This window comes from Brassica napus, chromosome C5 (assembly GCF_020379485.1).
Source record: "Brassica napus cultivar Da-Ae chromosome C5, Da-Ae, whole genome shotgun sequence".
NCBI lineage: Eukaryota > Viridiplantae > Streptophyta > Magnoliopsida > Brassicales > Brassicaceae > Brassica > Brassica napus.
Genome location: NC_063448.1, coordinates 2,742,563 through 2,769,331, shown reverse-complemented (window position 1 = coordinate 2,769,331; position 26,769 = coordinate 2,742,563). Strand labels below are relative to the sequence as shown.

The 26,769-nt window shown below is 34.9% G+C and overlaps 6 protein-coding genes across 8 annotated transcripts; 4 read left to right on the top strand and 2 right to left on the bottom strand.

Moving 5' to 3' along the window:
- Nucleotides 1–287: 287 nt before the first annotated feature.
- LOC106400379 (sugar transport protein 2) lies at nt 288–3,731 on the bottom strand. Its single transcript, XM_013840747.3, has 4 exons — nt 2,617–3,731; nt 2,205–2,524; nt 1,366–1,992; nt 288–1,282 (listed from the first exon to the last, which is right to left on the bottom strand). The coding sequence occupies exons 1-4, from the start codon at nt 2,747–2,749 to the stop codon at nt 863–865; spliced, it is 1,500 nt and encodes a 499-aa protein (XP_013696201.2). The 5' UTR covers nt 2,750–3,731; the 3' UTR covers nt 288–862.
- A 233-nt stretch (nt 3,732–3,964) lies between these two features.
- LOC106400920 (50S ribosomal protein L4, chloroplastic) lies at nt 3,965–5,229 on the bottom strand. The gene is made up of 2 exons (XM_013841323.3): nt 4,273–5,229; nt 3,965–4,147 (listed from the first exon to the last, which is right to left on the bottom strand). The coding sequence occupies exons 1-2, from the start codon at nt 5,102–5,104 to the stop codon at nt 4,113–4,115; spliced, it is 867 nt and encodes a 288-aa protein (XP_013696777.2). The 5' UTR covers nt 5,105–5,229; the 3' UTR covers nt 3,965–4,112.
- Nucleotides 5,200–6,664, top strand: LOC106400919 (formin-like protein 3). The gene has a single exon (XM_013841322.3). The coding sequence runs from the start codon at nt 5,414–5,416 to the stop codon at nt 6,368–6,370; it is 957 nt and encodes a 318-aa protein (XP_013696776.2). The 5' UTR covers nt 5,200–5,413; the 3' UTR covers nt 6,371–6,664.
- Nucleotides 6,665–6,764: 100 nt separating this feature from the next.
- On the top strand, nt 6,765–8,451 carry LOC106399367 (josephin-like protein). 2 transcript variants are annotated; one of them, XM_048757860.1, is made up of 3 exons: nt 6,765–6,902; nt 7,508–7,544; nt 7,965–8,451. In XM_048757860.1, exons 1-3 carry the CDS (start codon nt 6,765–6,767, stop codon nt 8,351–8,353), a joined length of 564 nt encoding a protein of 187 aa, XP_048613817.1. In that variant the 3' UTR covers nt 8,354–8,451. The 2 variants fall into 2 exon arrangements, with proteins under 2 accessions (XP_048613817.1, XP_013695304.2); XM_013839850.3 differs by having other exon boundaries at nt 7,508–7,685.
- Nucleotides 8,452–10,963: 2,512 nt separating this feature from the next.
- On the top strand, nt 10,964–13,606 carry LOC106400033 (GDP-mannose transporter GONST2). Of its 2 annotated transcripts, XM_013840450.3 has the most exons (10): nt 10,964–11,112; nt 11,217–11,389; nt 11,475–11,667; nt 11,762–11,901; nt 11,987–12,116; nt 12,192–12,290; nt 12,376–12,530; nt 12,927–13,043; nt 13,139–13,236; nt 13,312–13,606. In XM_013840450.3, the coding sequence occupies exons 2-10, from the start codon at nt 11,229–11,231 to the stop codon at nt 13,353–13,355; spliced, it is 1,137 nt and encodes a 378-aa protein (XP_013695904.2). In that variant the 5' UTR covers nt 10,964–11,112; nt 11,217–11,228; the 3' UTR covers nt 13,356–13,606. The 2 variants fall into 2 exon arrangements, with proteins under 2 accessions (XP_013695904.2, XP_048613816.1); XM_048757859.1 differs by lacking the exon at nt 10,964–11,112 and having other exon boundaries at nt 11,197–11,389.
- Nucleotides 13,607–13,820: 214 nt separating this feature from the next.
- Nucleotides 13,821–16,230, top strand: LOC125587415. The gene is made up of 7 exons (XM_048757858.1): nt 13,821–14,622; nt 14,711–14,984; nt 15,112–15,226; nt 15,454–15,578; nt 15,692–15,773; nt 15,865–15,993; nt 16,070–16,230. The coding sequence occupies exons 1-6, from the start codon at nt 14,086–14,088 to the stop codon at nt 15,914–15,916; spliced, it is 1,185 nt and encodes a 394-aa protein (XP_048613815.1). The 5' UTR covers nt 13,821–14,085; the 3' UTR covers nt 15,917–15,993; nt 16,070–16,230.
- Nucleotides 16,231–26,769: the final 10,539 nt, after the last annotated feature.

Here is a 26,769-nt window from a genome sequence, read left to right as displayed (position 1 = left end):
GCTATGCTTCACGTTTAAGTGTTCATGTTTGATTATGGATTATCAAAAACGTTGAGGCAAGTGTCCAAAACATTTCGGGCATTTATTGAGAAAGATCAATGTTGTGGTAAAGTTTGATTTATTTTTTGCTGTCAATTTAAATTTCGTTGAAAAGTCCAACGTGGACAGACCTACATGGATTTTAGTCAAATAATTTTTTAATACATTAGGCCCAGACAAAAGATAATGTTAAAATTAATAAAACAAGTGATTTGAACACATATTTTATACTTAATCCCTTTCCATTAAGATAAACTTTTTAGAAAAAAAATACAAAGATATTATTTTTTTTGTGTTTTCTATGAAAAAATTGTAAATTTCAAAAAAATTAATTGACTTTGTTGAATTACTACTATTGGTTAAAAGTTATTGAAAATGGAAAATTACAGAAAACTATACATTTATTAAAAAAACTATTTTTTTGGAACGGAAGAAATATTTTTATTGTTATTTTATTTCATTTTTACGGATAAACTCTATTAGATATGCTGATTTTGGAAACTGGAAAATATTTTTGTTTGATGACCAATTCAATTCCCGAAAACTTCAGTTACGTGGATAATGATTAAAAACAAAATTTTGATAAAAAAAATAAGTGCTTAAAAGAAAATGATAAATTTTAAAAATAAATTTATCATTTTCTAATGATAAATTTTAAAAATAAAAGAAAAGAAAAGGTGTCTAAAATTAGAAACTTCACAAGTTATATAAATTGCAAGAAAAAAAAAGTCTTTATAACTAATAAACTCTCGAACAGGATGCGAACAACCCGCCTAAATTCCAAATCTAAGAATTCTACGAGCAACAAGACAGAAAAAAAAATTCAGTTCTGCTTGAAATATTTCTTCCAGTGCCAATGCTTCTTCCAACGCTGCTCGGCCATGTCCTCAATAGGAACACCTCTCGTCTCTGGGAGAAAGAAGATTGCAAACAGTCCCATGATAACGTTCATGACCGCAAAGAAGAAGAACAAGCCCGATCTGAATCGGCATAGCGCCGACAAGAAGAACTGTCCGATAACGAAAGTGCACACCATGTTCATCGCCACTGCACAGAAGTAACCACTTGTTCTCACCTCAAGTTGATAGATCTCAGACGGAATAAGCCATCCCAATGGTCCCCACGACCACGCGAAACCAGACACATAGATACAGATGAGGATCAGTACTATAAGTGGCACGGCGTGACTTGTAATAGGGCCCACTAGGTGCAAGTATTTTAAGAGCAAGGCTCCAATAGTTATCTGCGAAGCAAGCAAACAAAAAAGAGTTAACTTGTTATTCAAGCAAACAGAAAAACCTAACTTGTGACGCAAGTAATTTTTACCTGTGTAGCCATCATTTGAGTTGCTCCTTCAACCAAAAAGAACTTTCTACCCAGCCTATCAACCATGATGACGGCGAAAACGGTGGCGAGTGCGTTCACACCGTTGGTTACAACGGTAGAGACCAGAGAAGCGTTGTTACCACTCCCCATGGTCTGAAACAAGACCGGAGCGTAGAACATAACCACATTGATTCCAGTAAACTGTTGGAAGAACTGAAGCAGCGTTCCGCACACAAGCGGCGGTCTGTTCTCGCTTTTTGTGAAGAGTTCTTTAAAAGGAGTTTTCACTTTGTTTGAAATCTCCGTGGCGCGTTTGATCTCGTTGAACTCGAGTTCGATGTTGTCGATGCCTCTGATCTTCCTTAGGACTTTCTTCCCTTCCTCGTCTTTGCCGCGCTCGATGAGGCTAGCTGGAGTCTCGTGGATGAAGAAGGATCCTATCAAGAGGATCAAGGCGGGAACAGCCGCACCACCGAGAGAGTATCTCCAGCCGTTTTTCATCGTGGAGGTTAAGTAGTTCACGAAACTCGCTGCTAGGATTCCAATGGTGATGAGAAGCTGAAACGCGATGTTTAGTCCTCCCCTGATTCTAGGTGGTGCAATTTCCGAGATGAACAATGGAACGGTCTGCGCATGTATTGGTTTCAAACGTTAGAGGCTAATAAAATAAAATAAAAGTTAAAATTTAGAAACTTATATCTATGTATATCTATGTATATAATTTCGAAAAATTTAGGATGCTAATTATTAGGAATAAAGTATCCTACGTCCGGAATTTAAAGTAAATTAATTAATATAACTCGATGAAAATCTAGAAAGAAAGTTTTGAGGATCTTGACCTGATTACCAAAACCGATACCGAAGCCAAGGAGAATACGACCACCGATCAACATGCCGAGATCTCTGGCAAAGTAGTTGAGAATAGCACCGAGGAGGAAGAAGATGGAGGCGGACATGATTATAGGTTTTCTTCCGAACCTTCTGCATAAGAAGGAAGCGGCAAAACTAGCGAAGATACCAGCTAAATAGAGAGAAGAAGTGAATAACTGCAAAAGCTGGTCATCGAATTTGCAGTAGTTGTTTTCGTGCACTCTGTGTTTCTTCTCGTACACGTGAGGGAAAAAATCTAGTAAAAAAGTGTCCATACTCGTCACACCCCCTGTAGTTTTTTTTTAACACACGTACCCATTAGTTAATCAAAACATCAATCGCAAAAAAGAGACAAGAAGGAATTAAACCTTAAAAACAAACCTGAGATTCCGATGTCATAACCAAACATGAGACCACCAACAGCAGCAATGATACTGCACATGACGACTTGAAAAGTCGTCTTTCCAGGTAAGGAAGCACCACCTCCTTCGATATCCATCACACCCACCGCCATTGTTATATCTATCTAGCTCTTTGTATCTAATTGTTATGTGTATACCCTACAGGTTTTAGTACTTTAAGTCGATGGAGAGTTGTGTTTCTTTTATAGATGAGTTGAGAGGGTTTTGGATAAACTATGATTTTCACAGAATATTTTTTCACCGGTTTTTTTGGTCGACTTAGATTGTTTTAGATAAACATTAGGGACAAATCAGTATTTAAAACATTTTCTTTGAATATTTTGATTATCAAGGAGAAGATAATAGCGAACAATAAGGACTGGATATAAGTTTACTCAGTTAATTACATCATTTATCCACATTGCTTTTTTACATCAAATTATCCATATGTTTAAATACACAGATAAATCTATGAAAACAAAAGAAATATATGTTTGTGATAGAGTAGAGTTACTAAGAAAAAGATAAAACAGTTACAAAAAAAAGAGATTAAAACTAATTGAAAAATTAATTAATTAAAAACTTAATGATCCTTTTGCCAGGAAAATACGGAGTAGTAAAGTGATACTTGCCTTAAACGTATTTTAAAATTGATGGAAAGCAAAGAACACAAAAGAAACCTCAATCGACTTATATACACTGTCATAGTTCAACATACAACTATTTTTTTTTACAAAATCTTAATAGCTAGCATCTGTATAAATTGGATGCTGCATCTACATCTGCTGATAATCTCATGAGGAAGAGGCTACAATTTTTGTGTGTTCACTGTTCATCCTTGTCACCATTATTATAACCATGCTATTAAGAATTCAAAAGAACATTAGTTAAGAAGAAACTCTTTTAGGCTGGACTAGATTTTGAATATTTCCCTCCTTTTACAGTTTGGGCTCGTTTCTTAAGCCCAATCATTATTGACCCGGTACAATATAACATTTGACATCCCATATTTAACAGTTGCTATCAGATCAAAACAAAGATGAACACCAGCACTGCGATAAGGTAGGAAGATTTTGCAACCTTCACTACTCTATGATAATATGAAACCTTACCGGTATATATATACACATGACAGTCTTGTAAGGCGAATGATGAAAATAACCCAAAGTTTAGTGGGACTAAATGCTACGTTTTGGTGTGTTGCATTTAGCAACCTTTTGTGTAAGCCTTAGATTTTGGCTGGAGAACAATAAGAGATGATTCCCTCCTATAGGTTCTGTTCATGGTGTCTAATTTAACTCCTTTTAAATCCCAAACTTCACTGAGACTTGAACACAAAAACTCATGTATGAGAAAGAAGATGGGAACGATCTCTTTCAAGAATCTGAATTAAATAAACATTTTTCTCTTGTTGCCACAAAAAGGAAAACAGAAGATGAAAAAACTCATAAGGCTACACACATACACCAGTTCGATCTAAGCTCCTTGCTCATCCGCAGCTTCCTCTGCCCCTTCATAAACACAATAACACGTGGAAACGTGTCAATATTAACACATAATCTACAAATCATATTTCAAGCAAAGGGACTAAACAATAAAAGATACTTTCAAGAACAAGTTGGTTCAAAACACTAACCTTCAGTGTCATCCTCATCTTCCTCGTCTGTCTCGAACGATTCAACACCGTACCTAGCATTCAAGAACTCCACCGCCGCAGGAGTCAGCACAAGCTTATCAGAGTTCAAAATATCAAACAGATTCAACGTCCTAGGCGTCAGCATCCTCAGCGTCCCAATGTTCCTCCCCGACTTCGCGACGTTCTCCTCCACATCAATCATCAAGAACATCGCTTTCTCCTTCGGATCCAGCCCCCACCTCTTCATCGCAGCCAAGAAGTCCTTCGTCTTCGGCTTCTCGAACCTATCCCCGAACTCCTCCACCACTATCGCCCCGCCTTCCGACGACGCCGCGCTCGAGATCGCCGTCGATATCGCCAGCCTCTTCTCCTTCCTGTTGATCTTGATGGTCCAGTCCCTCGGCTTCGGACCGAACACCACCCCTCCGCCGGGACGCAGCGGCGTCCTCTGGGACCCTCGCCGAGCGTTGCCGGTTTTCTTCTGCGCGTAAGGCTTTATCCCACCGCCGCGAACCTCGCCGCGGGTCAGCGTCGACGCCGTGCCTCGCCGCTTGTTCTGCAGGTCGTTCACGATTGCGCGGTGGACGACGGCGCGCGCGGTGTCCTCCGGCGCGGTTTTGAGGTCTAGGTACGTCTCTCCGACCCTCTCTCCCTCGAATGAGAAGATAGGTAGGGTCGCTAGCTGGGCTGCGACGGAGAGAGGCTTTGAAACTCTGCCGGAGTTTGGTTTCGCGACGGAAATGTAGTTTCTAGGGATTTGGTGAGAGGAGGAGAGAAAGAGAGAAGACGAAAAGAAGGATAGAGAGTTTGGCGCTGTTGCAGAGGAAGTCATTGTTGCCTTACCTTATCACCAATTAGGACCAATCTCACAACAAAGAAGAAAGAACACTGTCCGAAGAGGGTTATCCACTTATCTTGTGCCTTGGTAGAATTTGAGGATCTGTTTGGATACAAGGATATCAATATCCTCTCTTCGCATAATAAAATAATGACAGCTGTCTAAGTCAAAGCCTCTGCGCTAGCCAGCAGGTTTTAAAAAGGCTTTTAAAGTTTAAAACTCAATATCTAAGATAACGAGCGCACGTTAGCTAACACCACCGCGAAAATCCCACCGTATCACGCCTCCAAAACGCAGCGTATCATGGCCGCCTCGTCTGAGCCGCTTGACCTAGTCGTAACCGTCGTCTCCGCCAAGCACCTGAAGAACGTCAACTGGCGCAACGGAGACCTGAAACCCTACGTCGTTCTCTACCTCGACTCTGATCACCGCGTCTCCACACGCTCCGACGATTCCGCCAAACCGGTGTGGAACGAGCGGATCACTCTCCCTCTCACCCGATCCGTCCACGAATCGGTCCTCAACGTCGAGATTCTCCATTCCGATGCGGCGAAAACGCTCGTCGGATCGGTTAGGTTTCCTCTGGTTCGATTGGTTGACTCGGAGGGGGCGATGGTTCCCGAATCGATCAGCTCGCTCGAGCTTCTCCGTCCCTCGGGGAGGACTCAAGGGAAGATACGATTGAAGCTCGCGATCAAGGAGCGACCGATTCCTCCACCGCAGCGTCCTCAATCGCAACCGAGAGATTACTATTCTGCCCCTCAAGGAAACCATTATTACTCCCCAAGTCCTCCTCCAGCTCCGATCACCTCCCCCTACAGAGAATTCTCACCCTCACCCTCTCCCTCTCCGTCTCCTTATCCGTTCACCGATCACTACTATTCCGGATTCTATTACCCTCCTCCTCCGCCGCGTTCGATGTACGATCGGGCCTCCAATTACGGCCAGCCACCTGCTCCAGTCGATCTTCCTTTAGCTCCTCCTCGGTTTCCACAGCCCAATGGGCCTTCAGCTCCTGTCGAGGCCTTTCAAATGAACGAGTATAAGCCACAGGTGGGCTCGCGGTTGTCCAGCTACGGAGTGCCAAGCGGCCCATCGGCTCCAGTCGATTACTCTCCTTATGATCACAGGCAGTTGCAGAAGACGATGGGTGGGTTGAGCTTGGAGGAAGAGAGAGGTGCTGCAGAGAGGTCTGAGAGCGACTTTGGAGCTAGGCCGCCGAGCTACAGCTACGGCCGAGAGTATCGCCGTGAATGTTAGAAAGCTGTGGAGTTTCATCAAATGTGTGATGAAGAAGTTGTGGAATTTCATTAATGTGTGTGAACGTTTTTAAGGCTCTGCTATCATCAGATTTTACCTTCGTGTTGGTGTTTGGTGAATTTCCTCTGAAGATATGATATGCCCCTATATGTATGTATTGTTTGCGAAATTGATATCATTTGCTTCTTTTCTCGTTGTTTATGTATGTATCTGAAGAACAAGAGAGGTACATAAGGTGTCACCCCTTATGTACCTTTGTAAATGTTTCTAAAACAACTCTAGTTCTTTCAACTTTTTGCAATGATTTGCTCAACTTTTTGAACCAGGCTATTGGGCTCTTAAGGGTTAATGTTTATAATGTGAATCCCTTCTCTGCTAATTTACAGCTTGAACTATGAACCATGCTCAGATTATGGTAGTGTGCCTTGTCTCAGACATGAACCATTCTATGTCCTGCAGTTCTACAGAATTTTTTTGCAGGTTGGTGAAGGTCTTCTCCTATGTCCTGCAGTTCTACAGAATCTTTTCGCAGGTTGGTTATAGACTTCTGCGTAATTATCATGTGGATCTAGTTCCTGTTTGGCTATACCAATGTGTGAGTTTACTTACTTTCTTAGTCTTTTTGTACATTATCAACCAAATGAAGTAGCTAAATCTCTGAAGGTATCACTCTTGTGAATTGTAATATTGAATCCAGTGATCTCTGTATCAAATAATAGTGCATCGAGGGATATTGGTGGATTAATGTGTCTGATTAATTGAATTATACTCATCACAGTACTGAAAAGATGTCTTCCCTCATCGTTTTGGGTCAAATTTTTATGCATACAAGTTGGTGCTAAATCTTTTCTTGTCTTGTTTTGACGATGCGAACAGAGTAGTTGTGCTATTGCATTCTTTTCCCTTTTGGCATTTTTGAAACCTGTCGTATATGTCAGTCAGTCTCAGGCCATTAGCATCTCTAATCACTGACTTTATACGGCAGGAAGATTTGTTCTGATCCTAATGGAATGTTCTCACGTGTAAAATCACTCTCCATCCTCCAAAGTGTGATCTTCTATTTCTGTCTGGTTCCTCTATGCTTTTTTCATATTCGTGTGCCCACCATTAACTTGTTTTTTTCCTTGTTTTTTGTAGCCGCAGACTCGTGAATGGAATCTGCCCATCCATAAATGTAAGTTTAAAATTGGCCTCTCCTGGAGTCAAAAATATACCTTTTCCAGAGTGTTTTGCGTACAAATGAGTGATCATCAAAGAAGAATGATGCTAAATGGTTGCTTCATTAGAAAGAGCCTTTTTCATCGCTTAAACAAAGGTTTTATTCCCTCTGTGGACCGTAAAGAAAGAATGAAAAGAACCGAGTCTTATCTTTTTGCTCTTGCGCGTAGCTCTCTTTGTGTATATAGGATCGAAAAGCTACACTTTCTTTTTACTTATTTATGTGTTTATGTCTTGATGTTATGAATACATCTAATCAATGTCTTTTCCCTTCTTTTGCCTGAATTGTCCTGAGCTCCAGTCCCTTAAATATCTCTTAGTATCCTCATATTGTTTCCCATAAACCTCTCTCACTCCCTCTCTCTTGTTATGTCAGCTACTGGAACAAAACGAATCAGCACAAGCACTAGACCAGTTCCGAGAGATGCCTCAGTTAATCAAAGCGCAATCAAGGGACCTCATGGTGGTAAGATCCCCGGGTGCACAACGAGCTGCAGATTAAGGTTACCGAGGAAGACAGAGGTCACAGCAGCAAGAATGATCAAGCAACTTGGCTGTAAATTTGCAAAAGGTTTGCGCCTGGTGGTGATGAGGAAGAAGAGGAAATCTTCACCGTCAAAGGGTTCTTCTTCTTTTTCCTCAGGGAGGTCTCAGCCGTCGATCATGCCTTTAAGCAATGAAAGTCATAGATCAGAGGCCATAGAAGACTGCATAGAGTTCATCAACTCATCATCCTCCTTCAACAGATCAAACTCTACTTGTTAAGTTTCATTACTCCCTTTATATTGGTGTTCATTGTGTATTTGCTTATGTTGTGAGAATTACATGCACTGTCTATATAATAAGTCTTTATGCGACTTTCACTGATGTGTTACTACGATAGTAGTCTAGTAAATATGTGAATCAAGCTATACTGGCTTCTAACCTAAAACTAATTGGTGATTACTGGATTGTCCTAACCCTTTATATATTACTTAATGTCCCTTAGAATTTCCGATGTGGGATATATATCCCTAATACCTTTCCTCGAGATGATGGCTCTTATCGGCCAGAAATCTCGGAACTTTTTTAGGACATTTATACTCGGTCGAGCGAGTTTAACACAACCTTTATACCCGGTTGGAAGGGTTAATCACGACCTTTATACCCGGTCGGAATGGTTAATTTTAATTTTTAATTAGGAGTTTATGGTATTTAGGATCTGGGCTCTGATACCATGTTAGATTCGGGTTTAATTATGGGCTTCCAACTTAAAACCAATTGGTGATTAGTGGATTGGCCATAACCCTTTATATATTACTTAGGGGTTGATTGGTAGTTGCTGTATGTGCTGTCCACAGCCTTATTTATTTCTAAAGCACAAAATTCAGAGCAATCAAGCTTTAAATTTTTTTTTGAAGCCACAGCTCTAGAAATAACCTACCGCTGTACAAGTGCTCTGCAGAGCCAAATATCCAAAGCAAATTTTTAGTGCTTTCATAAAATTCTACAGCAATAAAATTTAAAGCCACAGCAAAAAATCTACAGATTTTTTTCTACAGCAAAAATTTTAAAGCTACAGCCATTACCAATCGGATCCTAATGTCTGTTAGAATTCCCGATGTGGGATATATATCCCTAATAAGCTCTCATTGTCTTCTTGATTTTTACTCTTTTGGTTCTAAAATACGTTTTGTTCATGATTAAGTCATAGTATTATCATTTTCATTTGATTCAATCGCTGATTAGATTCATAAACCACTTTTTGATAACATAAACATTCAGAATCTGCAATAACTATATTTAAAAGGTGTGTATGTAACTACTTTTTATCAACTTCATTGTGTAGTAAAAATAAGTTATCTACTAAGAGTAGATTAAAAATAGTAATATCCAAATAGTTAAAATAATAAAGCAGGTGTGCTTATATTATGGCCACCTATTGGTGTAGCTTTGCTATTAGCACCGTCAATGAACGGGACACCGCCTGAAGAAGTATACAGATATCATATGAGTGCGCGTGTGTTAACATGTTTATAGCCTAAACTGACTCATCTCTTTATATAGATTTTTTACCTAATTCTATCATATCTTTTGAAAAGAACATGATTGCAAATTGTAGGTCGTGTTCAATTTGTTATAAAATATGCGTCGTCTACTAAAAGTTGAAGTACCCACTAATCGTCTTAAACCTATACTATAAATCCAATTGTTAATGTTGTTTGTTGATCCACTAGAATTCCTTTTATGTAAATCTTATATCAATCAAAACTAGGTGTTTTTTCCGCGCATACAAGATAAATATTTTATAATTATCTACTACTACATGTGTTATTAATTAAAAGAATATAATAATAATTTTTTTTTTCATTAAAAAAATTAATGTATTATAACTTTTTGAAAGAAAAAAATTACACTATATTCATTATTGATAAATAATTCTTATAAATCACTCAATATTTTTTTCAATCATATAAAATTTAGAATTATAAATTTTACTTGATTAATATTTAGTTATGTGTTTTTTTTTAAATTATTAAAAAAAATATATTCTGGATAACAACACAATATATATAGGAATTTATCTTTTTATTTTAAAATATATTTTAGATTTTTGTTAATTTTAGTCACTTATTTAATCAAATAAAATTTAAATTCGTTTGTTTTTAACTAATTTATATATTTTATTTATTAAGGATATAAATTATATTAACCACTTTAACTTTTAACGCGAGGGTTCTGTTGCGAAAAATCACTTATCAAATAGTAATACAAAAAATCAAATAAATTATTATCTAGAGAATAAATATATGTCGGGCAAGTGTGCAAGTGCAATAAAAAAAATATAAAATAAAAAATATAAATTTACACCAAAAAGAAAAAGTGTGCAATAAAATCAATTCACCTGCGGGGGCGGCTTGTTCAAACGAACAACAATGGGTTCGATATAAATTGGTTCAGATAGTGCACGTAATAATAAGTGTGACCACTGATTCAAAGCCCAAATCATAAAGCCCAAATCATAAAGCCCAAGCATAAGTATTTTTTTTAAAAAGAACGATTCGTCGTATAGTAACCGGCGATCTTCCCGCCAGGAAAGTAGCCATGGATGCCGGCGTAGCCTTAAGAGTCAAGCCTTAGTTATTAGTCAAATACCATTCCGTTCCTCGCTGATATTTCTATAGAAATATAATATCTTTCACGAGATTTCAAGAACATTAAAAATAAAAAGAGAGCAATAATGAGAAGCTGGAGATTGAACATGGACGGTTACTTTTATACCTCTGCCTCGGTATTCTCGCTCAGATCCTCCTCCCACGTTCCTCTTCACCGCTTTGCGTGTTTCCTACAGAAGAAGTCACGTCACCTCCTTCGCCGCCGGTTTTTCTCTTCACAAAAAGCCGTGAAGATCTTATTCCCATTGGCGATCGTACACTTGAAATCGAATCTATACGCGAGCGTTTGTCGAGCTGATAAAGTGTAACTCCTGTTCCTTACTCTTTTATCATTCGTAGAGAATAAATTTTCTGCAACTCTTTCTACAGGTATCAACTTCTTCTATGCCCTCTCTCTCTATACTTTTTAATTGATATTCGTCTCTTAACGAGTTCAGCTCCGGATATGAAAATTTGAGGAACTTTGGCTGCAGGAACTTGAAGTTATGACTGCTGCTGAACTTGAAGCGGGTGTGTCTCGTGAACCTGATGAATCAGAGATGAATCTTTTCAAAGATAACGGTAGTCAAAGCGTTGTCTCTCAACTTCTTGATCATATCAACAGCCACGAGACGAGTTCCCAACGTAGAGGAGGCTTTAGCGAAAGGTAGTAGTAATATAACATCCTTACGCACTCGCTTTTTTTTATGGAAACTTGAATAGAGATTTCTTGATTGTCTGTCTCGGTGAAGGTTTCTCAGATGGAGACGGAGATATCTTCCGGTTGGTGGAGATAACAGACGTGACCATGGCTCTCTGAAACATTCAGGACCCCTTGTTTCTGGAGCAGCTTACTGTATCTCTTCATGCAGTATGATACTCATGAACAAAGTTGTTCTCTCCACCTATAATTTCAATGCAGGAATCTCTTTGATGTTGTATCAAGTAAGAAGAGAATACTGATCCATGAGCTTTATGACATGATTTGACATACTATATATATAGTTTGGTGATTTCCTTATTTATTTTTAAATTACAGAACTTAATCAGCTGTTTGGTGGTAGCTCTATTAAAATTCTCTGGAGTGGTTTCAGTTGAAAAATTTAACTGGAAGTTGATCAGAGTTTGGTTGCCAGTCAATGTTATCTTTGTTGGTATGCTGATCTCTGGGATGTACAGGTAAGAGACTAATAATCAACACTTTCCATTTAAAGGAACCTCTAGTGCTTAAGACTAATGCAAACATTACACTTATTTTTTCCAGTTTGAAATATATAAACGTTGCTATGGTGACTATTCTGAAGAACGCAACGAATATTATTACAGCGATAGGAGAACTATACATGTTCCGCAAAAGGCAGAACAACAAAGTTTGGGCTGCAATGTTCATGATGGTTAGTTTCTTTCTTTAGCAATTTCTTATGTGTGATATCAAAAGTGATACCAACTTAAGAGTTTGTAATATACAGATCATCTCTGCAATCAGTGGAGGCATCACGGATCTCACGTTCAATGCGGTAGGGTACACGTGGCAGACTGCCAATTGCGTTCTAACCGCTAGTTATTCAGTAAGTTTCACGCCTGTGTAACAAGTAAGTAAACAAGAGTCTCTCATTCTCTCATAATGATGATCTACCGACTCTTTTCTCACAGCTTACTCTGCGTAGAGTCATGGACAAAGCAAAACAGTCCACAAAATCAGGGTCCCTTAATGAGGTGTCAATGGTGCTGCTTAATAATCTCTTGTCACTACCTTTTGGCATCACCTTGGTCATCTTGCTTGGGGAATGGAGATACGTAATAAGCACGTAAGTACTATCAAAATTGAGATTGTCCACAAATTTAACATCTTTGTCATTTTCTTTCCCGTCTTTCCACATATGATACCTAGTTGTTCTGTCTAATTAGTAATATACTTGGCTTATTCTTTAGCTCACTTAAAAATATCTGGATCTAACATTGACAATCACTTAGTCTAAACAAGTCCTTGACTATGCTATACATTTACAGCTTCTATTGTTTTTTTCATATTTTCATAGTACAATTTGCATAGTTTTTTTAGGGAAGAATTTGCATAGTTACTACATATTAGTTGCATGTATAACGAGATGTGAAACATCAAATGCGAAAATACACGAATATAAGATCTCACGGAAACTATACAGTCTCAGCTAAAATGTTTATTGTGTTTTACTCTATGGCAGTGATGTGACAAAAGATGCAATGTTTTGGGTGGTCGCAACAGCAAGCGGCTTCCTTGGTCTGGCCATCAGCTTCACATCTATGTGGTTCTTGCATCAAACCGGACCCACAACATACAGGTATTCCAACACAGAAATAAACATTGTTTCATAATAATTCATTTCATTTGTAACTGGGTTGTAACGGTGTGGTGTTCTTAATATCATGTGGACAGTCTGGTGGGTTCATTAAACAAGGTTCCGATATCATTATCGGGTCTTGTACTCTTCAATGTCCCTCTCAGTCTCCCAAATTTGTTCAGCATACTTTTTGGTAAGTAACACGGTTCAGAAACAGAGCACTACCTATGATCTGTTCATGTTATATACTTATTCTTTTTTTTTTCAGGTTTATTTGCTGGAGTTGTCTTTGCCAGAGCCAAGATGTCCTAAACCGTATTTCCAAGCCGGAGTTGAACTCTTCAGAGACTGAAGAGAACTGAAGAGAACAAATAAACAAAGAAAAACCTAGAGAGGTTTCTTGATCTGCAGCTAATAGTTTCAACTTTGAATACAATTTTTCTTCAATATACAACGGTAGAACTTAGGGTTTACCATTAGTACAGATAGTAATTCTATATTCTCAAAAGGATCACACATTCAAAATTTTCTAAACGTAATAAAACACTACTGTTTTGACTTTTCTTTAACGTATCAACATAATAAATTGTACATGGATGATTATCTTTACACCTTCCCCTAGAATAGTTGTTAAATCAATACAATAATAAAAAGAGCATATGCTCACCGGAGAGGCCCTCCACGTCAGCGCTTATATTCGACCAATAAGGTGTGTTTGTCCACGACCAACAGGCTTTGTCTGAACTTGGGCTTCACGTTTTCATTGTTTCCTAAGAAAGCCCATTTTTGTGCGTAGTCCAAGATCAACCTCATCTCACCACTTCACTTACGAACCCTAAAACGGTGCGGCGATTCATCTCTTCGACGACTCATCACTTCGCCGTTACTCCTTTCTCCATGGATCAATCAATCGGCACCGTATCCATGAGTAAATCATCCTCTGGAGAACTCATTAATGTGTTCTTTCGCCCATCTCCCTTCCAATCTCTATATAACCTTCATATCTTCTCCAGATTAGTTACACACACAAATATCTCAAACCATGAATTCCAACAGCCAAGCACCTGTTTCCGGCGATGTTACCACGACGAAACCAAATGGAAAAGACGTTGTCTCCTCCGCCGACCCTGTCAAACGAGTCGGTCAAACAGGAGTCTCTCTCGCCAGATCTGCCTCCGGCGTTTCAAAATCTAAGAAACCAAACAGCAGAGCCGTTATCTCCTCTACTGATCCGGCCAACCGAGCCGGTCATCCCGGAGACCCTCTCGCTACAGCTATCTCCGGCGATTCCAAGTCCAAGAAATCAAGAGGCAAAGCTGTTACCTCCTCCACCGAGCCGATCAAAGGAGCCCGTCCACACGGAGTCTCTCCCGCTATCGCTGTCTCCGGCGATCCAAAGTCCAAGATACTCAACGGCAGATCCGTCGTCTCCTCATCCGCCGAAGTACTGTTCTTCAAAGATGTCAAGTACGGACCACAAGAAGGCGAGCTAAGGTTTCGTCTGATACATTTTTGGGAGGCTCGGAACGCACTCACGAAGGTCTTGTTTGGTCTCGAAATGCTTCTGATCGACGGACAGGTCTATTCCGACATTTATGATTTCGTATTGGTTTTGCTTTTCCGATCAGATACTAACATTCGTCGCTTTTGTTTTTTGTTATCAACAGGGTACTGTGATCCAGGGGTTCATCCCACCAAACAGGATCGAGACCTATTTGCCACATTTGTTCGCTGGTTCCGTCTACAAGCTTAATAACTTTTATGGATCTAAAAGCAAGACTGTGTACCGAGTTGTTGAACCAGACGTGACCATTGCTTTCTCATGGAACTCTGTGCTCTCGCCTCTCGAGAACAGTCCGGTTCCGTTTCCTGAAGACCGGTTCCGTTTCTATGGTTATGAAGAGTTTGAAGCGGCATGTGACCTCAGGGGAGATGTTTATGGTAGTCTTCTCTCGGAATCTATTGTTTATCACTTGATTGGTTTGGACTACGGGGTCCTTTAGTCATGTAGGTTTATGTTTGTTAGTATGATCAAAACAATAATAAATATTGTTTTATCTTATGGCAGATTATGTCGGTCACATAAAACTGGTGAATGAGCAGACCTTGAGTGATAGTCTTGTGCTTGATGAAGTCGAGATAGCTTTTTCCAGGAGAATTTTGGTCCATGTCCAGGCGCATGAGTGAGTTCTCTTTTTAGTTATCGATACCACGAGTTGTAGAACGCATTGATAGATGTTTAGGAACACTATGAATAGTAATTACACAAAAAAAAAATATAAATAATATTTTATAGACATGATCTCGAGGTTAGAAAGAAATTAATTTTTCTTTGATGGATTAAAATTAGTATATTGAGTTCTTTTTTGTATAAAGAAATTCCTAACTACATGAGTTCGATTTGATGCAGTGGTCCTGTTATGAAGCTGTACATATGGGACAAGTCCGCTGTAGACTTCTGTGAGAAGTTTAAAGCGCTTGGAAAACCTCCAACTGTTATTCTGGTTACAACTGTGAATCCAAAACGTTTTGGAGGTTAGTATTACGTAAACTTGGTTGTGGTTTATTGATGTTAGTAGGAGGCGTGTGGAACATTGGTTATTTGCTTAATTTGTTTTTGTTTGATATGGAACATGGACCATATGCAGGTGCCTTAACTCTGTCAACTTTATCATCATCGCGTGTTTTTTTTGATATGGATGTTCAAGCAACCCGGGAATATCTTGCTTGGTATGTGATCATTTATTGATTTGGAACATCTATTCCAATTCACCGAGCGTTTAACTTTTAAACTTTTTTTTGTTTCTGAACATTTACACAGGTTTGAATCGAACACAGAAGTTGCCAAGGTACAATATTTACACAGAGGGTGAATGCTGAGATTGTCACCAAAGCCGAGACGGCTACTATAGGGGAGCTGTTATCTTACATGAAGCAGGAAGGTGCAAAGGTACAATATTTGATTCTTTAGTCCATACGTTGCGCTAGCTTTAGTTATTTACGATCTTCCCTGATATAATTCGCAGGTAGCTTGGTTCGAGTGCACAGCCACTATTGATGATGTTGTGCGTGATTCGGCATGGTATTATATTGCTTGTGGTGGGTGCAAGACTAAAGCAATCAAAGGGCCTACCACGCCTTTGTGTAAGAAGTGTGGAAAGACTGAGATTGTCGGCACTCCAGAGTAAGATTTGTATTCATAGTTTTTTTTTTTTGTCAGATACACTTTCAGCATCCATTAATAATGTTCTTATATCATAGGTATCTCACGAAGATCTCTGTCTATGACAACAATGATCACGCAAGCTTTGTGCTTCTCGGTGATGCTGGGCGTGAGTTGACTGAGATGAAAGCCTCGGATTTGGTTGAGAGCTACTTTGAGGTAATTACATACCTATCCATCATTTAGGTTTAGAATATGTTCTTATACATGTTTGACTATGTATTAGGCCAATGAAAACGTCGGAGATGATCATGTCGTCCCGGTGCCACAGTCTCTGACTGATTCCATTGGACAGTCTCGCACGTTCATTATCAAGGTATCAAAACACAACCTGGATGGCAAGACACAGTCTTTGACTGTCACCAAAGTTCTCCCTTTGGAAGTTCCAGCACTTGAAGGCGACATAGATGAAGGCGTGGAAGAGGAGACTGTTGATGAAAAGGATGGAGCTGCAGATGGGAATGTGAAAAGGATCTCTGATGGGATTGAGTCGGGAGAGACCAAGCGTGCCAAATGTGGCTAATAAGTTTCTGTTACTGTTTTCTTTGTTTTAATAAAGACTATGCTTTGTTTTTTCATCTTTAGACTTTGCTTTTGTGTCATTTGAACAATCTTGGAGTTTGATAAAGACTATGCTTTGTTTTATTCCTTATTGCTTAATACTTGGCTAAGGAGGTGTTGATTGATATATGAGTAAAGGATAGAAGTAGCTGATTGATACCTTTGAATGCTTGGATAATATATTTACGTATGCATGCAGGTATTACTTAGTATATTAGCATCTACGTTAATCATATAGTCATTTTTATATGAAGCATCTACTTTGTTTTTTTTTTAAAACTACATCACTTGGTTAATATCAAACCAATTGCGAAAACCTATTCAAAAAGTAGTAGCACGAAGAAATTTGTCATTTTCTTAATATACCATGTGGTTTGAAAATGTGATATTATATGATCACTTAACATTGTTTAAAATTAATTTCTTTGAAACATTTGATTAAGAAAGATAATCAATATAAAATATATGTTTTATTGAAAGGTATCTATACTATTAAAACTGCAACAGCAAACAAATAAATATCTTCTCTTTCTAGAACCCAAAATGGAAATTTGCTGAAAAATAAAAAATATTTTGGTGTGAGGATTCGAACCCTGGCCATGGAGCACATACGAAAGCTACTACACCACTAGGCTAAAGAAATACTTTGATAATTATACCCAACATTAAGATGATCAATTGCCGCATATTTTATAATACTTATCATAGTGATGTTAATCAACTCTTCTGGTGTAGTGTTCAGTGGTCAAGAATATGTGCTCTTAAAAGAAACAGACGAAGCTGAAGAGTATCCCATATTCTGCTCCAAACACAGACCTGGCTCTCATGGTTTGCCCTCTCCTGATCCTTCGATGATATCACGTTCTTGGCGTTGTTGTTAAGACGAAAAACAAATAGGTACAGCTACCCAAATGATTTGCCCAACGTCAACATTCGTAAGTAAATTTTTGTATTTATGGAAACACGATCACATCATTAGCACGAAATCATTACAAAATCCCATATTTCCATAAATATTTATGTGAAAAGGAGAGTTGATATTCAAAAAACCAGCATTCATCGATCTCTTGCCTAATATCTTGGGGAAAAAACAATTCTTTCAAAACCCTATCTCTCCCTCACGCCTAAGCCGACAGACGATCAATACCGTCCTCTTGCGCTATCCTCCTGAAACTATGTAAGTTAGATACAAACAAGACTAACTAAATATGTTATAAACGCTGATACATACATTGATATACTTGATCGATAGTGTGCTGGTTGTAAGAATCGATGCGCAAGTCAGGAATGGACAACACACCCTCTGATCAAGCCATATCACCTGCAGGTTAATAAGACATCTCTGCCTTTACTCTGGAATGTTCAATCGAAAGTAATCTAGATAAAGTTTAGATGCTAATATTATAAATCCATTTCGAAAAAATTGCTTTATCTAGAATCACATATCTCATTGAACAGCTACATAGCTTTTTTTGACTAATGTTATATATATTTTGATAAAACTTAGTTTAAATCAAATATGGTAGAATTAATACTAAAAAGTTAAATAACTATACTATTAGAATTTTGTAGGTAAGCCCACTGTAATATAATATGAATTCGTTCTCTTTATATGAATGATAAATCTTTTGTTTGTAATCATTTATTACAATCACAGCTTTGAAGTTCAGCCTTAATTAAAATTAAAACCGCATGTTTTACAGTGACATTTTACATGCAACACATTCCTCGAAGAATCCACCAACTTCAGGAAGGAATTTCAGTGCGTCCTATCACGGTGTGTATAAGAAATGTTTGAGACATCAGAAAACACCAAACATATAATACTCAAACTTCCATCGGCTTCTTGTGCTACGACCACCACGCAAGCCTTTTTTAAACTTTAACATATACATATATATATATTTTCCAATCCATCATATTTTATTTAAACTACTCAGTATTTACTTAATTGGTTCGGCACAACAAAATTGGTTCACATTTAGGGACAACTATTAGAAGGTCGGCTCAACGGAAAAAATCAGCCGAATGACCCAAAAAACTTAACTGAAGGAGATATATATGAATTTTCAGGATTTTCTGTCATAGATAATTTACGAGATCGGAAACTCACCCAACTGCCGTATTACATTCAGATCGACCAAAAGACAAAAACATTTAACGTTACAGACATCGGTCCGATATTTCCAGTTCATAATTTATCCCCTCAGAATTACAGAAATCTGTTGCGCTTAGCCACTACACCCACCTACTTACCAGGTACGTAATTCATTCCAGTATTAATTAAACAAACATGGATGTTTATTCTTAAATTAATGTGCAGATGTCATCGGGCAGATACTCATAAAACAAAAAACAAATCCGTACCACCCAGAACTCAATATTGACGCCACGATTGGTCTACGGCTGAACAGGTAAGTCTAACATAATAGTTAAACACGAAATAATAATTCTCTTCATACATATATCTCTATCTCAGGTCGACAATTGTTAGACTCATCCTGTGCGACAAGCAAGCAGCAGATTTTAGCATCCTACAAAGCAGGAAGAATAGAAAATTTAAAGTTGTCATCATCACAAGCATAGTTCATAAACTTTTCCAAGGTAAATAATTTTATTAAACACATCAAAAAATAATACAGATCTAAATTTTTTTATCAACAGAACAATAATATCCAATATTTTCCAGGCAAACTACTACTCCGTTCATCGCCAGCAACAAATTTCTACTTCAACAAATCAATTGATTACATAAAGCATTTCAAAAGGCGAATAAAAGATCATGCAAAAGCATGCAACAAAGAGTGATTCTAATTCATGCATCATTCGGATTATTATTCTCTTTCTCATAGAACTTGATACCTATATGTATTTACATTTTAAACTATTTTATCATTGTTTTTCTTTAGATCTCTACTTCTATATAAAATCTAAAATATAGATAATAAGTTAAAAGACATAGGTGATGTCTAGGTGTTATTGAGCAAGAAAGCATGATTAGAGTGAATAAAAAGTCTACTATAAAGATGAGGGTTATTGGGAGATAAAATTATGTAGTGTTTGTGAATTTTAAAAGTTACTTGGATAAGAAAATATACACTGATTTACAAAATTTGATCAAACTTTTGTAAATTGCTACTTCATGAATATTTTTCAAATCATTTTGAATTTGTTTCTTTATATTTTTCAAATTGAAACTATTTTTATTTTAAATTTGAAAGTATTTCGATTTTTTATAACATATAATTTGAAAGCTATATAAAACTTAAAACATATATATAATTTCAATTTTCAGTTTTCAACTATTATACGTAAAAAAATATGATTACATACTCTTTTTTTGTAAAGAGGGTTTTATATTTTAAGTTATTTATTGGAGTACTTTTTATTTTCGTGAATTTATTCGAGATGAGATCCCGATCTTTTAAAATAAGAGAATTAATGTTTTATACATAATTATATTGTTTTAGATTTCTTCATATTTTATCAGTTGATTGAGTTACATATAATAGAAATACTTACTTCAAACTAAAAATATTTAAAAAAACAAATTTTAAAATTAGTTAAGTTAAAAATGATAATAGATATGTTAGGCAGGCTGGCAGGTGTTTTAAATATATAGATATGTTAGCGGAGACTTTCTCTATTATAACATATACTGAAAATAACCGAAAATTAGAAAATATGTTGGTGGGATAGTTCGAACCCTGGTCCAGTGTCATTTGCGAGCGCTACTCTACCACTAGAGTAAAGACACACTTTTGAAATAGGTGCCCGACATAATACATATAACCAGCATCCGGAAGAAACTGGAATTTGTCTATCACCCCAATTCGAAAAGTTTGAGTGTTTTTTCCTTTTAACGAGGGAAACTCGAGACTCTTCCACTCCTACCTCTCCACTTTCTTCTCTTCGAATCTCATCCGCCATGGCTGATCAAAGTCGTTCTTCCCTTAATCGATCTAGACGACAGAGGTTCAGTGAAATCGATCATTCGTTCGGAGAAAACTATCACTTCCGTCCTCGAGTTCCGTTCATATCGTTCCATGATCGTCTACAAAGAACCCGACTGTTGTTCTCAAATACCGTTCCGATCATCGGAGGATATTCTCGCCGTCATCATAACGAGGAAGCTGCTATCGGGTATCGCTATCTTTGTCTCCGAGGATTTGTAGTTCAGGGTTCTTTAGATCTTAAGGAACCCGTTTTAGATCATGTGTTTAGGGTTATCGATAGCATAGGATGGTCTTACACTATGATGCATGTACATCCATTCTGTCCTAGGGTTGTGAGAGAGTTTATCTCAAACAAACCCTTCGATGATGTGGGTGTTCTGATTCGGGGTTATGTACATGTTCCAATTTACCCCTGCGGTGATCAACCGATTGATGATGACGCCAGCTGTCGAACACTCTTTTGAGTGGAAAGATGTTGATCTGAATCACGCGATCTCACACCTCACTGGAGACCAATGCTCTGGATGGACGGGGTTCAATCTCAATGCTTTGATCAATCCCTTCCAAGTTCTGTACCATGTCTGCAAGCTCAATTGGCTTCCAGGACCTGAATCGGATTCAATGATCAAAAACCGGCTCCGCCTTCTTTATGCAGTTGCCAAACGCAAAAAAATTAACTTTGGTCTTCTTGTGTATGACCAAGTGATCGAGATGACCCGCAAGACAGACTGGGACACAAACATTATCTTTCCAAACCTCATATATCAACTGTTGATGCTTCAAAGAGAGGTGCCTTTGTTACAAGGCGATGAAGAACCTATTGGTAGAGGTATCCCTATCCAAGGATTAGCGGGTGACACAAGTGGACCTAGGGGACGTAGAAGGTTGTATTAGTTTAGCAACCAAGTGATTTTTTGTAATGTCCATCACTCTTTCGCGAATGTGGCTAATATATGATTTTTTGGTAAGTAGCTTGTGTCTGAATCCTCTATGAAACAGTTGTAACCGCAATGAAAGTTATGTTTTTGGTTTGATGTTATTGTATAAATATAAATGTTGTTTTGCTATGATATTATTGTTTCGGTTCATCCTTAACCCTGGACACTTCTATTAAACAATATATAAATTTGATTTAGATAGATTACTAAACAAACATTTGTTGCATTTAGTCTTCTCAGTCACAACGTCAACTTTAATAAAAGAGAATCAACCGAATGGATCAAAATAACCTCATTAGCTATTGTGTATAAGGCTACATATCGTACTGTTTCGTTTGTATCGGTTGATATAATCTTTATTCAGTAACGATCAACACAAATGTGATTGCTATGTTCCATATCAATTACATGAACATAAAGTTGGTCATATACAAACTCTTTGACATCGCTCACCAATACCCCGTATTTTTAAATATTAGTAAAACATAGTACTATTAAACAAAAAATTAAAAATAATGTGGGTGTTCATATTTGATAAAAAAATGAACTTAACATTTAATATTAAATCAGTAAACAAACATTTAAATATGAGGATCATATCAAAAAATAATTCAGGTATATATATTAATTATACTATATGATTTACATATAACTATAGTATTATATATTAATTGCTCGGTTATTATTAAGAGTCCTGAGGAATAGAAATAAGAAATATTAGTAATCCATAATACTGTTAGACAAAAAGATAACTTTTTTTTTTGTATATTTGATTTGAAAATTTGCATTTGAAATACGATATTAGATTACTAAGATAAACATTTAAATATGAGGATAATATTTAAAAAATAATTAGTAGTTTACACTTCCACTATTTTCCAAAGGTCTTCTGATAAAAATATTATATTCACAGATTTACGATGTCCAACATATCGACCAGATGATGTTACAATCCAATAATGCAGGAATTACACAGAGAATTTACCCGGCTATGCCCGGTATGAATCTTTTTATATAAATAACCATAGTTTGGTATTTACTTAAATTTAAGTTAACTAACTTATTCTTAACCAATTTCAAGTTATTTCTTTCTCATGGTTCACGATGCAACTTCCGATCATCTAAATACCTGATCTCTTTCTTACACTTTATATAATACTTAGCTACTCCTTTTATTTTTAAACAATTGCATAGACTCGATATTTACAACTTTTCCATTTTTCTAAACTATCAACACACTTTTCTGCGTGTAGCGCGGAGAGAGGATCTAGTAGTCTTAAACTCTAAATACATACGAGCTTTCTGATCAAATGAGCTTATGAAAAAATTATCGTTGATGTGACTGCAGCGCTCCAAAGTGTTAAAATACTAATAACAAAATTATATAGTTCCAAACCTTACATCAATTGACGACATATCTACCAGAAAAGGATTATTATTATGTGATTAGAACTTAGAAGAAGGTAAAGATAACGAATTCACGTGAGGATAAATAGATCTGCGTGTATCCCGACGCTCATTATGGAGACTATACACACAAAGTCCTAAAATAAAGAGGATAGCTGATAATGAGTGTTAAAAAAAAGGAAGAGAGACGTGTCCCTCTTTTGGGGGGGTTCACATTACAGTTTTTGGGGTTTTCTCTCATGATCCAATGTGTTGTAGAGAGATCTAATGAAACGTTGGATCGAGAAAGGCTTTTTGGGTTCTTACAAAATCTACACATGCTTTCCTGACTCCAACCTTTTTTGTTGCCTTTAACGCATTTGATAACTTTCCAATCAACAATTAGCAAAGATTATTATAGTTATTACTATACTAGCATACATTTATGAGAATATCATTGTCAAAGTACAGGGACACAGATTATAAACTTTCAACGAGAAATTAATCGGTCTTTCTGGACTCTGTGTAAAAGTAGATGAGAAACTGACAGACGCATGGTTTGTTCACGTAAAAGAACAAGTTCGTGACACCATGGAATAGTCCAAGTACATCTTTCAAAAAAAAAAAAATTCAAACTTTTGAAATATTTGCGTATCTTATTATATAAAGCTTAGTTCTTCAAAGTTGCTAATTAACATGATCGCGACACATGACAATTATATATTTTAAGATTGTGACATGTGTTAATCTATCTCATAATTAAAAATATATATACTAAGATATTAACAAAAACGAATTTTATTAACAAGTAATTAAAATATTATTTAATAGTAATTTTAATTTTTTAAAATCCTAATCAAAAGATAATTGCCAAAAACTATTTGATAATAATTTTCCTTATAATATTGTGACATATGTTTAAATATATAATAATTAAACATATATATAATAAGATGATAAAAACGAATTTTGATAAAAACTACTTTTAGAAATTATTTAATAGTAATTTTTTTAAATATTTAGTAGTAATTATTTTAAAAAATTTCTTTTTACAAAATCCTTAAAAAATGGAAAACCATTTTTTTTTTAATATTTAGTGGTAATTATTTTAGAAATTTTCTTTTTACAAAATCTTTAAAAAAATTGAAAATCATTTATTTAATATAATTTTTCTTTTCTAAAAGTTTTGTTCTTCAAATTTTTTAATTAACATGATCACGACACATGCCAATTATATATTTTAAGAATGTGACATGTGTTAATCTATCTCATAATTAAAAATATATATATTAAGATATTAAAAAAATGAATTTTATTAAAAAATAATTAAAATATTATTTAATAGTAATTTTTCTTATTTAAAATCCTAATCAAAAGATAATTGCAAAAGACTATTTGATAACAATTTTCTTTATAATATTGTGACATGTGTTTAAATATATAATAATTAAAAAAATATATATAATAAGATCATAAAACGAATTTTGATAAAAAATACTTTTAAAAATTATTTAACAGTAAAAATATTTTTTTTTAAATATTAAGTGGTAATTATTTTAGAAATTTTCTTTTTCCAAAATCCTAAAAAATTATTTGAAAACAATTTATTTAATATAATTTTCCCTTTCTAAAATTTTAATGAAAATATAATTATAAAATATTATATTGATCCTGGTTATTCAAAATTGTTAATTAACATGATTGTGACACATGTCAGTTATATATTTAAAAATGTGATATATGTCAAACTATCTCATAATCAAAATATATACTAAAATAATGAAAATGATTTTTCTTAAAAAATAATTATAAATATTATTTAATAGTCTTATTATTATTATTATTACTATTATTATTATTATTGTTAGTATTTTTATAAAAAGTTTGGTTCTTCAAAGTTGTTAATTTACACGATTGTGACAATGTTAGTTATATATTTGAAAATGTGATATGTGTTAAACTTTCTCATAATCAAAAATATATATACTAAAATAAAATAAAAAGCGATTTTTTTAATTATAAATATTATTTAATAGTCTTATTATTATTATTTATTATAATGTTTGTTTTAAGAGATACTAAAGATAGGAAATTATAGATGATAAATATTAACTTTTAAGAAAAATGTTAAACAAAAACTAATTGTAAAATCCTATAAATACAAAAAATTATTTAGTAAAAAAAATGAATAAAAACTACCTTTTAAATAAATAATATTACTTTTTTAAAAGCCTAATTAAAAGAAAATTTTAAAAGTACTCTTATTATTGTCTTAAATGTAACTAACTTTCTTTTTTTAATAGATAATTTTGTATATTAAAAAAGTATGACCAAAAATAGCTACAAATATTTCACATCTATATTTAAGTTCAAGCTTCTACATATTATTTTTACAAAACACAATAGTATTTACATGAAGAGTATTACCTCGGTATTTTCTTATAATTTCTTGATACAACTCAACGTTTTATTATCCTTATTACATCTTATGATTATGATGCTAACATAATTTTATATTTTGATGTTGTTATTGTACATGAGTATGTGTGAATATGATGAATATGTGTTTGTATGTATAAGACAAAATATATAAATAATAAACAGAATATTTTCTATTAAAAATAAAATAGTTGTATACAAATTTAAAAGAAAAAGTAATTATAAAATAATTAATTTCCTTTTTAAAAGTCTAAATAAAATAAATATATAAAAATAATCTTCTTTTTCTTATAATTAACTAATTTTACTTTTAATAATTTTGTGTTAAAAAAATATTAGCCAAAATTAACTTCAAATATTTCACCTGATATGATTGTGACATGTGTCAATTAAAAAAATAAATTGTGAATGTGTCAATAAAACTGTCATTATGTGAAAATAATTTATTCTTTTCCTAAAATCCTAAATAAAAGAGATTTCAAAAAATAAAATTAATTTCTAATCTTAACCAATTAATATTTTTTTCTTTTAAAAAACAAATCGTGACCAGAGAGAATTGTAAAATTTTATTTAATAGTAATTTGTACTTATAAAAATTAATGATAAACATGATAGTAAAAAAATATTTAGTTAACAAGAAAATTTGTAAAACATATTAGTGATATTGGAAAAAATGAATTTTGAAAATGGAAACTTTTAAAAATAGTTAATATTTACTGGAAATAATTATTTGATAGAAATTTTATTTTTCCAAATCCTAGAAAAAATATAATTGTAAAAGATAATGTAATATTAATTTCTTTTTCTGAAATCCTAAAAAATTGTACAAGAATATTTGATAGTTTTTTTTCTTATTTATATAAAAAATCCTAAACAAAAAAAATTGTATCATATTTTTAAGTCCTAACCAAAAGAGAATTATAAAACATTATTTGATAATATTTTTAAGAGAGTATTTGATGATGAACATGGTACCAAAATTTATTCAATTAAATGTAAAATTAGTATTGATACGAAATGTAAATTTTCTTTATTAGTAACTAAAAATAATTATTTGATAGCAATCTATTTTTTCTGAAATTCTATAGAGAAGATAATTATAATAGGTTATATGATAATAATTTTCTTTTTCTAAAATCTTAAATAAAATTGTAAAAGAGTATTTAATATTATTTTTTAATTGTAAATAAAAATGAGATTTATAAAATAGAATTTTTCCTTTA

Bases quoted from the DNA above. Each gene is read 5' to 3' on its own strand.
- LOC106400920 (XM_013841323.3), bottom strand. From the start codon at position 5,104: ATGACTTCCTCTGCAACAGCGCCAAACTCTCTATCCTTCTTTTCGTCT. The intron at 4,148-4,272 runs GTTAGTGTTTTG...GTGTTTATGAAG, and splicing joins AGATGAGGATGACACTGAAG to GGGCAGAGGAAGCTGCGGAT.
- LOC125587415 (XM_048757858.1), top strand. From the start codon at position 14,086: ATGAATTCCAACAGCCAAGCACCTGTTTCCGGCGATGTTACCACGACG. The intron at 15,227-15,453 runs GTGAGTTCTCTT...GATTTGATGCAG, and splicing joins GTCCATGTCCAGGCGCATGA to TGGTCCTGTTATGAAGCTGT. The intron at 15,579-15,691 runs GTTAGTATTACG...GACCATATGCAG, and splicing joins GAATCCAAAACGTTTTGGAG to GTGCCTTAACTCTGTCAACT.
- LOC106400033 (XM_013840450.3), top strand. From the start codon at position 11,229: ATGACTGCTGCTGAACTTGAAGCGGGTGTGTCTCGTGAACCTGATGAA. The intron at 12,291-12,375 runs GTAAGTTTCACG...CTTTTCTCACAG, and splicing joins TTCTAACCGCTAGTTATTCA to CTTACTCTGCGTAGAGTCAT. The intron at 13,044-13,138 runs GTATTCCAACAC...TCATGTGGACAG, and splicing joins ACCGGACCCACAACATACAG to TCTGGTGGGTTCATTAAACA.
- LOC106399367 (XM_013839850.3), top strand. From the start codon at position 6,765: ATGAACCATGCTCAGATTATGGTAGTGTGCCTTGTCTCAGACATGAAC. The intron at 6,903-7,507 runs GTTGGTTATAGA...TGTTTTTTGTAG, and splicing joins TCTACAGAATCTTTTCGCAG to CCGCAGACTCGTGAATGGAA. The intron at 7,686-7,964 runs GTTTTATTCCCT...TTGTTATGTCAG, and splicing joins TTTTCATCGCTTAAACAAAG to CTACTGGAACAAAACGAATC.
- LOC106400919 (XM_013841322.3), top strand. From the start codon at position 5,414: ATGGCCGCCTCGTCTGAGCCGCTTGACCTAGTCGTAACCGTCGTCTCC.
- LOC106400379 (XM_013840747.3), bottom strand. From the start codon at position 2,749: ATGGCGGTGGGTGTGATGGATATCGAAGGAGGTGGTGCTTCCTTACCT. The intron at 2,525-2,616 runs GTTTGTTTTTAA...AAAAAACTACAG, and splicing joins TTATGACATCGGAATCTCAG to GGGGTGTGACGAGTATGGAC. The intron at 1,283-1,365 runs GTAAAAATTACT...CTTGCTTCGCAG, and splicing joins CTCAAATGATGGCTACACAG to ATAACTATTGGAGCCTTGCT.